Below are 13,588 nucleotides of genomic sequence, written 5' to 3'. Positions count from 1 at the left end.
CAGCAGTTACCAGGTGTTCAGGACAAAGAAAGAATATAGACAGAATGAGAAGTTGGCACATTTGACACGAACCGGGTCCCGAGAGAAACCAAATGCTTCTCAAACCTAATGTGCACACAAATCGCCTGGGAAACAGATTGTGATTCAATAGGGCTGAGGGCCCAAGACTGCATTTCCAGCCAGCTCCAAAGTAATGCTGATAACCACAGTGAGCACCAAAATCAAATGCCAAAACCGAAAAAGGATGACAAGAATCAACCACAGGGGACATCAGAGGACCATAGGTGGAGGAGAAGAGGCAAAAGTGGAAGCAGCACAGGTGCTGAACTATTGTGGGAGAAGAACATTCCCCTTCCTGCTTGTGGGATGGCCCAGGTCTCTCCAAACAGAGTCCCATGGAAAAACACTGGCATATTCTCTTTAGAAAGTCCTGTTTTTAGATGCTTTTGGATGCTTGTTCCCCTAGTTCAGTGACTGAGGGTTATGTGCGCAGGCTTTGAAACAAGACAGTCATGAGCTCAATCCCTGCTAACGGGTTTAGCTGGTGTGTTATCTTAAACCTGTTACTTAATCCGCCTGAGCCTTAGTTTCCTCATGCCCAGAAATGCAAACAATAACACCTCCCACATGGAACTATCGCCATGATTAAACCAGTATGTAAAGTATTTAGTAGAGTTCTTGACACATCATAACTAATAAATATACCAGATGCTTCTATAAATAACAATTAATAAAATAATGATAATAACTATAGCAATAATGTAGCAACCTCAGAGTTAAGAGGCCTGGTTCTAGGCTTAGCTGTGTCACTTATTGGCTGTGTGGCTTTAGGGAAATGACCCGCCAAGGCTTGGTTTCTGCCTTAAAAAATGAGCAGATCTGTTGATGATTGCTGAGGCCTGTCCAGCATAGCATTCCACAATCCTGTGATCAGTTTAAGGGCCAAGGTTGACAAAGCAGGAAAGGAGAGAGGAGCAGACACTCAACTTGATGGTAATAGGAAGCCTTATTGTATTTTTTTTGAATTGCACAATAACCATCTTTTCCCAGAAACTGCTTTATTTTTATTATTTTATTCCACATTCTGGGCAGCTACAAAGCTCCAAGAAAAGAAACACTTGTAAACATGGGCGCTGAGAAATGAATGTGCTTAATCCTTTACATCTAAGGTCTTCAGAAGTTCATTACTTTTTGTATAATTCCACAAAATATGCCTTTCGCAAACTGCCCTTTTTACATATGAGAAGGGAGACTTACAACTGACTGCAAAGCCAACCAAATGGGAGACTGGAGTGAGCTCATAATGTGATTTATATTTTGCAATAGACGGCTTTGGGCCAGAAAATGAGGCCTAGCAAACAGGTCTAACAACGGCCTGGAGAAAATCTGGTCTCCTTAACAATACTTTTTTAAAAAACAAAAAGCCTTTTTAAAAATAAGACACTCTACTTGTGCCATGGAAATTCCACTGGCTAGTCTTTCACTTCCCCACAGGCAGCCAGACTTTTTCCCCTTTCCAGGAGGTCCCTTCCAAGGCTCTGAGTATGCCAAGGATCTACCATTTTTGTGATTGATCCTCTCCTTTCTCCCCACTCAAGCACATTGATGCTGGGACAAAAGAAATCCATGCTTTTTCTTTCCTTGGTCATGGGGCTTCTCATCCTCCTTTCGCACTGGCAGACTGCTCTACCGGTCTGTGGCTCCTGTTCTGGGCTGTGTGTAACAAGGAAGTCTCACTGCAGATGTTAGCCCCCTGTGTTCCAACCTAGCTCCATGATTTTCTATCATTGCATGGTTCTTTATAAGCTCTCAGAGGCTAAGGCAGCATTTCCCCATGTGTGAACCACAGACACTAGTTCTGAGACATATTAATTAATAGGTGCTATATGAAAACAAAGTAAAGTACAGTCATAGAAGTTTGGGAAATGCTGGGTTGAAATGAAGTTAAAGAGATTACTTCGTACAGGACTTCTAGAGCCTTTAGAGCAATATATGGGGTGTGACTCTCTAAAAGGAGAGTAACCAACTTTTATCAAATAATGTTTTTGGGGAAGCTAGGGTACAGGGGTGAGGAAGGCACAGTGGACCTGGAAGCATGTGTGATCCATGCAAAAGCAACTTAAAAAACTGCATTCCTAGGGCTTCTACTTAGAATTGTGTCTTCTACTTAGAACCCACAAAAAGCATAAAAGAGAAACTAAGTTATAAAGATGGAAAAGAAAACATACCTGGTCAAAAATCCCCATGGCTAAAACAGGCAGTGATGTGTAAACAATGTTAAAAAGGGTGATGAACCACTGATCATAAACAGTCTGAAAAGAAATATAACATGTAAGTGAGAAACACCATAGTAGTGAGAATATTCACATTTAAGTAGTGAAAATATTCACATTTAGGTTAAATAACCAGGTTTTCTGAGGTGGGTGGGAGTTGACTTTTAGAATCAGACAAATATGAATTCTCTCCTAGACCTGCCTCTTATCAGCTTAAAACCACTTTTTTAAAAAACAAAAAGCCTTTTTAAAAATAAGACACTCTACTTGTGCCATGGAAATTCCACTGGCTAGTCTTTCACTTCCCCACAGGCAGCCAGACTTTTTCCCCTTTCCAAGTTAAAGAGATTACTTCGTACAGGTCTTCTAGAGCCTTTAGAGCAATATATGGGGTGTGACTCTCTAAAAGGAGAGTAACCAACTTTTATCAAATAATGTTTTTGGGGAAGCTGCCTTAATGGGATACTAGATCTCTCTAAATGGCAATTTATTTATCTCTAAAGTGATGTATACCCTTCCTGCAGTGTGGCAGTGAGGACAAAATGATACATGCAGTACCCCTAACATAGTGCGGGACACATATGAGCCCCCTGGCCTTGTGGTGGGTTGCTATTTTATTCTCCAGGTTTTCAGTGGCTTGTAATGAATCCAATTATCTGATCTAAGTGGTAAACAAAAGATTCACTAAAATCTTCAGAGATAAATATAGTAAAGAGCCTGTTATTTCTATCCTGTGTTAAAATGGAGAGGTTTTTGTGGGGGAGTTGTTTAAAGCAAGATGGGCATGAAGCTACATGCTCACTATACTGGGCGTAAATAGCAAAACAACAAAAATATCTCCTCACACCTTTGTAGAGTAATTACACAAGAATTCCCTGCATGGGCCTCACGAAAAGTCAATGAAGCATGTGGAGCAGGCATATATCCCCATTTTGCCAATGAGTACACACAGATGTGGAAACAGAATCTTTCCGTTACAGAGCTTATTATGGGCAAAAGCAAAAATTAAAATCTACTTAATTAGTTAGAAGGTAGTAAGTGCTAGAGAGGAAAGGGGATAGGGAATGTGGGAGGGCTGTAATTGTAATACAGCAGATTGAAGAAAGTGTCACTGAGAAGTGAATCTGAGATAAGATCTGAAGGAAGTGGATCTGATATGCAGCTTTCTGAAACAGCTGGAAATGCTGAGACATGCAGCATTCCATACTGCAAGTAGGTCCCATGAAACAACCCTGAGTCGAGAAAGCATCCACTATGCTCAGAGAACAGCAAGGTGGCCTGGTTGGGTAGAGCAGAGTGACCTGTAGGAAGAATAATGGATGTCAGGAGGTAAGAAGAACAATCCTATGTAACTAAACATGGCTTATTACCTAAGTGAAAGGAGCAGACATTAGAGGACTTTAAGCAAAAAAGCAATCTGGTCTTATTTATATTTTAACGGGATTACTCTGGATGCTATGCTGAGAAGAAACTGAAGATAATGGTGGAAGTGGGAAAGCTTATGACTCAGAATAACTATTTCTAATAACAAATTTTAAGTTCTCTGCATGGTAACTCCCCTTTGTTACTCTCTGATTCCTATTTTCATCATCTGGTCTAAACCCAGCTGTAAGGATTTAGAAACGGGGACTATAGCCAATGACATGCTGATAAATGTTTAACAACAGGCTAAAAAAAATAACAAAAGCCGGCCAGGTGCGGTGGCTCACGCCTGTAATCCCAGCACTTTGGGAGGCCTAGGCGGGTGGATCATGAGGTCAGGAGATCGAGACCATCCTGGCTAACATGGCGAAACCCCGTCTCTACTAAAAATACAAAAAATTAGCCGGGCGTGGTGGCGGGCGCCTGTAGTCCCAGCTACTCGGGAGGCTGAAGCAGGAGAATGGCATGAACCCGGGAGGCGGAGCTTGCAGTGAGCTGAGATCACGCCACTGCACTCCAGCCTGGGTGACAGCGAGACTCCATCTCAAAAAAAAAAAAAAAAAAAAGCCTTGATTTGTAGCATTTGCCAATTTGCCAACTTCCATGGTGTAAATATTCCTCCATGACTGATTTCAAGCAATGATGCCACTGAATGTGGAGTTGAGACATACTCACCATTATATAGTATTTCTACTATACAGACCCAATATAATCTCAAGAGCATAAATAGTAAAACACGGGAAAATAATTAGGAAGGGATTCATTTTGAGTATATTAACTGTCTTTTGTTTTTAATATAACTTAAATTGTAAATTTATATAATATAACTTTTAATAATGGCTGTATTTAACCATGGCTCACAAAATTCATGAAAATTTAACAATCAGCTTTTGTGAATCAGTATGGGCCAGTTCCAAGATACCACGGCCTAGGTCCATGCTGGGAGCAAAATGATACAAGACAGCAGCAGCCACCTGAAGGATAATGCACTCAATGTGGCATGGGAGAACCTGCAGCAGCCACCTGAAGGATAATGCACTCAGTGTGGCATGAGAGAACGTGCAGAAGGGCAGGGCAGTAGTCCACTAGTCAGGCAACCATGAGAACAGACTGGAAAAGCTGGCTGGCACTCCCTGGAACCCCCTTGGGTATTTAGCAGAGGTATCTGAAAGAAGCCTGAATTTATCGTACAGGATAGGGGGCACGTGCCATAATAATTGATTCATACCAAACCTCCTGCTGAAGATAACGAAAAAAGTTGAGAAAAAACAAAAGCATCTTCATCAAAGTATCAATGAACTAACAAGATAGTGGGGAATGACTTGTCAAGATCAAGAAGAGAATTAGAACTTAATAACTATCTCAAGGCCTAGGATAATGCTATCCTTCTCCAGGCTCTATGTTTATTTCCTTCTACCAGCTGTTGAGGATAGAATGAAGGCCTGATATTTTCTGGGCTAGCCAACTGTCCTGCTATGGCAGAGTCTGTGACCTCACTGCTGGGAGGCTGCCTTTGGGTCCCAGCCCAGAGTAGGAAGGGTTTCATCATGATCTCTACCCTTGATAGGCACTGAACCTTCTCCCTTCAGCCCAGGAAACTACTGAAGGCACAGCTCAGTCTGTCAATTGCCTCCTGTAGATTATCAACACTCCCAAGGTACATGGTTCAGAGCAGTGCGACCCCACAGGGTCCCAGCTCAGAGCAGCAGTTGTGACAGGGTCCCAGTATCCAACTCCTATCTACCCTCAAGAGTCCACCAAAACTGCAGCTCAGCCTCTTTATCTTCCTTCTGATGAGTGAATGTATCCAACTCTACTTCTAGATACATATGTTCACAAATGTCTATCTTCGTGCAGTGGGATACACAAAAAAATACTCATAGCAGCATTGGTCATAATAGTCCCCAAACAAAAACAACCAAAACATCCTTCAAGTGTGGGATAAAGACATTATCATGTATCCATATAACAGAATACTATAGAATAATGAAAAGCAAAGAATTACAACTATATCCCAAAACACAAATGAATAAAAACTACATATAATATTGAGCAAAAGAAGCCAGACACAAAGGCATAATTGCATTTAAATACAGTGTGAAAGTATGAAAATCTATTCCCATGTTGTTTCGGAACTCCTAATCATATAAAACAGAAGAAACGTGACTATAAGATGGCAGGGTAATGGTTACCTCTAGAGGATTGGAAAGAGGTCTCAAGGGAAAGCAGGGGAGCTGTTGGGTGTTTGGAAATGTTATATTTCTTGCACTGGATCATGGTACATGGGTGTTCGTTTCACAAAAATTTAAGCTGATATTTACATACTTTTTAATATATTTGTTAAACTTTACCAATGATAAAAAATTTAAAAATTAAACATGTGACCTTCTTTTATAGTTATATTATAGCCCAGTGAGATTTCAGAGAGTAGGAAGATTCCAAAAATCCTGATGCCCAGGCCACACCCCAGGCCAATTAAATCAGTATCTCTGGGAGAAGGATCTAAGTTTTGGTCATTTTAAATTTTTCCCAGGTAATTCCAATGTGAAGCCAAGATTGGGAATTACACTCACTTCCATTTTTTTTTTTAAAGCAGAGCAGCTGACACAAATCTTCAACTCATTGATGATGGCATCTGACAGTTTCAGGTATTAAGGAGAGAAAGAATCTGAGAAATTATGGCGTACTCAACTGTGAACAGCTGAAAGTCTGGCATAGCGTGCCCTCATCATCACAAACGGGCTCGCATTACAGGCTACACTTATTCGACAACTATCAGCATTTGTCAACTGGCACTCAGATTTGAAGCCTCATTTCACAACTGGAGCAAGAGAGGACAGGAAGGAAAAATCAGAGTAAGGTTTCAATGAGTTTCTGCAAATTCTCAGAAGTTTTGCTGCCACTCAGTGTCACAATAACAAAAAGAAATAAAAATAGCTGATATTTACTAAACATCTACTCTGTGCCATTTTAAGTGCTTTACATCTATCGGCTCTTTAAATTTTAACAACCCCGTAAGGTAGGTACTATTAATAGTTCCCAGTTTATAAATGGGAAAACTGAGGCCTATCAAGGTTGAGATTGCTCAATGTCATACCTTAAATGCAAAGGTTTTCTCCATGATGTGCTTATTTCACATTGCATGCCTGTATCAAAACATCTCATGTACCCAATAAATACATATACCTACTATGTACCCACAATTTTTTTAATTATATTAAAAAAAAAACCCAAAGGGGAAAAAAAGGTTTTCCAAGTATAGTTCAGAACCTTTTAGGGGATCCATAATGTCAAAACTATTTTCACGATAATACAAACAGTTATGTATTTACCCTTTCACCCTGTTCTCTCATGAGTGTGTAGGATATGTGACATCACAGCTGGTTGAATGCAGATGATATGAGAACCCAGGTGTCTTCTATTATGTTAACTAGTTTTACAAAAGTGTAAAACAATGGCATTCTTCTCATTAACTTGTTTTTGTTTTGGAAAATACAATCATTTTTCTTAAAAGTATCTTACTTTTGTGAATATGTTATGGGTTCACTATTTTTTAACAAATTAATAAAAGTGTTTAGATTTTTTGCTTCATTTTCATTCCTAAGATGATAAATATTGATATAGTGGGGTCCTGAGATCACAAAGTTTGAGAACCGCCAGCCAAGCAGGTGTCAGAGCTAACTCCAAGCCTATGAACCTTAGTGCCCCCAACACTGACCACTGCATGAAACCACCTCTCTCAATCAGTGGTGTCATTTGGAACATTTCCTTGGCCTGGCACAGTGGCTCACACCTGTAATCCCAACACTTTGGGGGTCGAGGCTAGTGGATCACTTGAGCTCAGGAGTTCAAGACCAGCCTTGGCAACATGGTGAAACCTGTCTCTACCAAAAATACAAAAAATTGGCTGGTCATGGTGGTGTGCACATTGTGATCCCAGCTACTTGGGAGGCTGAGGCAGAAGAATCGCTTGAACATGGGAGGCGGAGGCTGCAGTGAGCCGAGATCACACCACTACACTCCAGCCTGGGAGACAGAAGTGAAATCCTGTCTTAAAAAAAAGAAAGTTTCCTCGAAGGCTTTGTCCCTCACCTTGTTTAATGTAATTGAGAGCATACACAATTTTATATGCTATTTTTTGGCATTTAAAACAGGGGTCCCCAACAGCCTATAACAGTCCATAGCCTGTTACGAACCAGGCCTCACAGCAGGTGAGTGGCAGGCAAGCGAGCCTGAGCTCCACCTCCTGTCAGATGAGCGGCCGCATAAGATTATCAGAGGAGCATGAACCCTGTTGTGAACTGTGCGTATGCCAGTTCTATGCCTGATGATCTGAGCTGGAACAGTCTCATCCCAAAACCACCCCCACCGGTCTGTGGAAAATTGTCTTCCATGAAACCATCCCTGGTACCAAAAAGATTGGGGACCACTGATTTAAAATAACAACATTAGCATTGACCTGGGTTAAAACCCTCTAATGGCTTTCCATTTTACTTGGAATGAATCCAGACCCCCTATTCATCATGTCCTAAGAGCCCTTCCTGGTCCCCTGCCTGCCAGACTCTTTCTTCAACTTCACCTCACAACATTCTCACCCTCCCTCACCTAGCTGAGGCTTTGCTGATGGGCTTTCTCCAACGTATCTGGCTCATTCCTGCCTCAGGACATTTGCACTGGCTGTGCCCTCTGCCTGGAACACTTTAATCCCAAGGTATTCATATGGAAGTTTCCTCTGAACACTCAGGTCACAACTCCAGTGTCACCTCACCCTCTCAATGAGACCTTTTACATTACCAAGTTCTTTCTTAACAATTCTGATATTATCTTACTGATTTCTTTCTTTATTATCTGTCTTCATCCCACTACAATATAATCTCCATGAAAACAGAAATTTACTCGCAACTATAATTTTAATGCCCAGAGCAGGATCTAGCCATGGGTAGATACTCTACAAATATTTGTTGACTATAGGTGCTCTATAAATACTTGTTGAATTCATTATTTTACAACTTTTTAGTAAATGCTACATATTTAACTTTCTACTAGGCATTTTCCCATGGATGCACCATAGATTCAAACTTAATATATCAAGACCAGACCTCATCCTCATATTACCTTAACCAGACGCCCCTCCTGGGTTCCCTATACCAGTATCTGATACCATCACATCCACCCCAGCATCCAAATTAGAAATCTGAGATTTCTCCCTCTCTCCAACACCCCATATCAAATCACTCCCCAGATACCTGATGGCTTGTGTTCCTGCCCAAGCTATCCTTCACTTCTGGAACTTTCCTCCTGTTGTCTCCTCTGCTGGGATGTCCGTCCTCTTACTTCTCATCTGCTTCAATATGTTTGATCCTGGAAGGGTCAGCATGGGAGGGGGAGTGGGCAGGTCTTCCAGGAAGCCTTTCTGAGTCCTGGCCACTCCCTGCCTCCATGAATGGCTTCTGGACCACTCATCGGTAGTTCCATGATGCCCCCATACCTCACTGCTTCTTAACTACTGACTTACAATTATTTATATGCTGGTTCCTAGCCCTGTCTCACTAGACTGTGAGCTACTTGAGAGCGGGTAATCTAACTCACCCGTGGGGCCCAAGAACCAAACTCAGCACCTGCTCAATAAAAGGAAGCTGGTGTCTTAAGGGTAAGGGAGTCAGCAGACAGAACTGTGTGAACTTGAGTAGGATACTCAATCTCTCTGAGTCTTGGTTTCCTAGGCTATAAAATGAGGATTACAGTGAGGCTGTGAGTATTCAGTGAAATGAGGCAAATGCCACGACAATGCCTGAAAGACAGCGCTCAGTAAGTGAGGACCATATTATGGAAGGAAGAAAGGAGGGAGGATGGGGGGAGCATGCAGGGATCCAAGCTTCAAGAGATGTGTTTAATGGGTAAATAAAAAGGTACATTTTCATGCTAATTATATTTTTATAAAAATAGAATTCTTTATTGAGACAATTAACCATAGATATTTATTTCTATAATAAACTATGGTAGCCATGAGATCAATATAACATCAGAACAAGATTTAAAGAAAAATGAGTACCTTGGTACAATTGCTTTCTTCATGAATACTTAATTATATCAATCACTGTTCACTCTAATTCTGGTTTTTATCTCAGGCTCTACCAAAATGTGTTAACCTGAGTCCTTTACCTTAGAAACCAACTTTGCCATATGGGCATTGGCTTAGCACAGTTTAGACTTCAGGGTCTTTCACAGAAATTAAGGCCACAAGCGACTTTTTTTTTTTTTTTTTTTTTTTTTTGAGATGGAGTTTCACTCTTTTGCCCAGGCTGGAGTGCAGTGGCACGATCTCAGCTCACTGCAGCCTCCGTACCCTGGGTTCAAGCGATTCTCCTGCCTCAGCCTCCCAAGTGGCTGGGATTACAGGCGCCTGCCACCATGCCTGGCTAATTTTTGTATTTTTAGTATAGACGGGGTTTTGCCATGTTGGCCAGGCTGGTCTTGAACTCCTGGCCTCAGGTGATCCACCTGCCTTGGCCTCCCAAAGTGCTGGGATTACAAGCATAAACCACCGTTCCTGGCCAAGCAATGTTTCTTCTACAACAGGTTTCTGTTGAAGAATCCTTGCAAGAGATCTCCAGCTATTCAAATAGTTATTCTAGTAAATGCCCCACTTCTACATGTGGCCCTTAGATCCCCTTGGAAAAATTTTAAGGCCCCCTTCTGGTGACTAGGACTAGCTGAGAGGGGCACACGAGCCCAGATCAGCCTCCCTGTTTCTCCCCTTCCAAGCATGCTCAGGCACTCTACCACCTCTTCTTCCCTCCCAACCCACCCAACACAGGTTGACCAGATGCCCTGAAGAGAGGGGCAGGGTGGGGGTTGAGGGATGATGACTCTTTTCAGATTTCTAGGTTGACACTCTGATTTGGGGTGACTTAAATTGTTTATATAAAAGGAGTCCCACAAAAAACTATTTTCCCTAGGGCACCCATACCCACAGGGGAAGCCATGGCACCTCTGCCTCCAAAATATTTGTTCCCTATCTCCAATACTCTGAACAAGAGAGAAAAGCCATGCTACTACAAGATGTCACAAGTCTGTTTAAAATCCTATAAGTGTCTCTTCACAGATCAGAAAAAAAAAAAAAACAGGGAGGAGAGTTCATTTTTCCAACTTCACTGTTTTTCTATTTAAGGAAAGCTCCTCGCTCCCTTCTTTATGGGAGCAATTTATCAGCCTTATCAACCATTTTATATAGAGTTAAAAATACTCCAGCTACAAATTACAATCTAAAAACAGCTTGGAGAACACAAAACCTATGATTTATAGAATGACACATTTAAATAAACCTTAATAAAGTTCTTAAACAGCTGCAAAGGGCTTTCTGCTCTTTCTGCTCGACCACTGGCTGAGCTCCTTGTTCAAATAACAAGATGAACTTACTACCTCTTTGGAGATGTGTATCCCCCTTTTCCTATGTGTTGCAGAGGAAACCTATCTAATGACCTTTTGGGGGCCTTAAAAAACATTTGTCATTTAAAGAAAACACATTGTGGAATAAATAGGAGGTGCTCAGCCTCAGCACATCTGTTATTGATTTGTGTAATTAGTAAAAACCCGCTCACAGCATCCAGGAGGAGTGACCCAGGCCTGAGCACTCGTCCAGTCCTGGACTTTCCCCAGAGCACATCTGGAAGGTAAGGGGGAGCAGAGGTACCATGCCAGGTGAAGATGGGCTCACAGGTAACCAAATCCATGAAGTCATCAAAGCCTTAAGATTAGTCGCAGGCTTTCATGTTACTTTCCAAACTTTTTGTTGCTTTATTATACTGTTTGACAGAACTAAAGTTTTTCCAGCCTTGACAAGATAATTGCTTCCATATCACAGTAGAATTGAAGAAAAAAAAAAACATACACAGCCCTGTATCTCACTGACAATGATAAATTGTCATCAGATAATATCATCTCACAAGTACACAGTACCAGTAGTTGCATAGTTTTAAGCACGAATTTTCTAAATAGGACCTCAACCAATTTTTTTTTTATTTAGCTGTATCCTTGGTAGGGGACAGTTCCTCTTTATGAAAAGTCCTGAAGGCATAGGGTGCTTTTAAAATAAGTTACAGGTATAAATTGTGAATCCAAACCCACAGTGAATGCCACAAAACTCATGTGGGTTTCAATAATAGATTGGGATAAGGCATGTCCTTAAAAAGGATCCACGATTCAGTTTAGAGACTTAGTTTCCTTTATCCAAACCTCTCTGTTCCAGAAATCTGGCTGGAAATCTCATTAGAACAAATTATATTTAATTTGTTTCTCAGTGGCAGTTGAGTTGGAGCGTTTGCCCGCAGAAGGTGTCCTCAAGCTTCCAGATGATTCTACAAAACAGTTCGCCTAGGGACAGGCCTGTCCCTCCCACAGCTCTAAGCTATGACACACCCCGCAAGACATGAGGTCTCTTTCAATAGCTCATTTCCTCCACATGGTCATATCGAACTGAGTGTTTCTGGACATTTTTCCTTTAGATTCCAAATAAAGCAAACATTTGCTGATTAGGGGTTGAGGGAAGACAGTTTAAAGAAAAAAATAAAAGGATATGGCCATTAGCTTTTCCAAATTTATGACAACCCAAGAGGTCACTTATCATCAGGTAGAGCAGGCAGAGCACTGAGGTGGGAGCCAGGGGACTTGGTTCCGGCCCTAGCCTTGCCCACTGCTGATCCTCGGCTCCTGCGGGATCAGGCTCCTCCTCTGTAAAACGAGGGACTGGACTCAATATCTCTGACATTCTCTGCCAGAGTAAAGATTCTAGGTTTCAACAAGATATATACTTTTTGTTCTTTGTTCCCACTGCTTCTCCCAGGAAATTCCACCCAACATAGGAAACAAAAGGGAGTCTGGTCCGCGGGTTCTTTTCACTGTACATCCCAAGCCAATCACAACATAAGCAACGTACTGAAGTTAACCAGAGGAAAGTCCATAAACCAACTACAACCCAGCCTACATCACATCACCATCCATCACAGATGTCCTAAGTGCCACCATCCCACAGGCAGTGATGCTCCCACCCATCGGCCTTCTTGAAGCCTTGCACACCACAGCTGGATTTGCCTACACATGTGCCCCAGCCCACCTACCAGGATGGGGCATTGGCTGGAATCTATTGGAGCTCTCATCAGAGAATAATTGCCTGGATAAAATCCACCAGGCCCCAAAGGCAGACTGATGTAGTAAAGAAATAGCACATGTCACTTCATTAAATAATTAAGCTGGTGTTTTAGAAAGTCAACATTGTGTCTTAAAAAACACAATCTGTTTACGTTTGGTCAGATGTTTTCAGCGGAAGAAAGGATTACTTCCAAACAATCTGTTGAGATGTACACAGAAGAATATTTAGGTGCTTATGAATCATGCTGTGATTTGACAGGGTTGGCCCCAAGACATGGCTTATCCATGGTAAATTTATTCCAAAAGAAATTTTTGGTAGAGAAATAAAAGAAAGGAGATTATGGGATTATTTGACATTTGTTTCCCATTTAAGAAAATAAAATCTTTCCCAGACTGTAGGTTCCTTGAGGGTAGAAACAGCATCCCTTTGATTCACTCTGTTGTTCCTGGGGGGCCATCAGAGCACCTGGCCCTAAACTGGCACCCAGTTTATTGTTGGTAAATGAACAAGCATTCAGACCACAGGTTCTGCATTGGACAATATGTGTGTGAGTCTCACTGCTGTTGGGACTGGACAGAGAAAGTGATGGAAGATTAGGCCTACCCAGGAATGGCCTCTAAAGAGATGCTGGCTATTACCAAATCTGCCAGGCCTTGGAGTTGTTATTACTACTGGCTCCATTTCACTATGGAGCTTTCAATCCTGTTAAAGCAGTTTAGGAGAGGGGTGGCAGGGAGTGGGAAGA

General features: G+C 41.7%; 1 protein-coding gene across 9 annotated transcripts in view; it reads right to left on the bottom strand.

Moving 5' to 3' along the window:
• The window catches only part of ATP8B4 (ATPase phospholipid transporting 8B4 (putative)), a 319,170-nt gene that overhangs the window by 19,503 nt on the left and 286,079 nt on the right, over positions 1 to 13,588 (bottom strand). For 8 of the 9 annotated variants that reach the window (XM_055279071.2, XM_055279072.2, XM_063639448.1 and 5 more), the window contains one exon: positions 2,229 to 2,312. The exons of the other annotated variant lie outside the window; for it this stretch is intronic. In XM_055279071.2, the coding sequence (XP_055135046.2) occupies positions 2,229 to 2,312 (84 nt within the window). The remainder of the gene's footprint in view (positions 1 to 2,228; positions 2,313 to 13,588) is intronic. 9 annotated transcript variants of the gene reach the window in all.

This window comes from Symphalangus syndactylus, chromosome 5 (assembly GCF_028878055.3).
Source record: "Symphalangus syndactylus isolate Jambi chromosome 5, NHGRI_mSymSyn1-v2.1_pri, whole genome shotgun sequence".
In the NCBI taxonomy this organism is placed as follows: domain Eukaryota; kingdom Metazoa; phylum Chordata; class Mammalia; order Primates; family Hylobatidae; genus Symphalangus; species Symphalangus syndactylus.
This window is presented reverse-complemented; position numbering and strand designations above follow the sequence as displayed.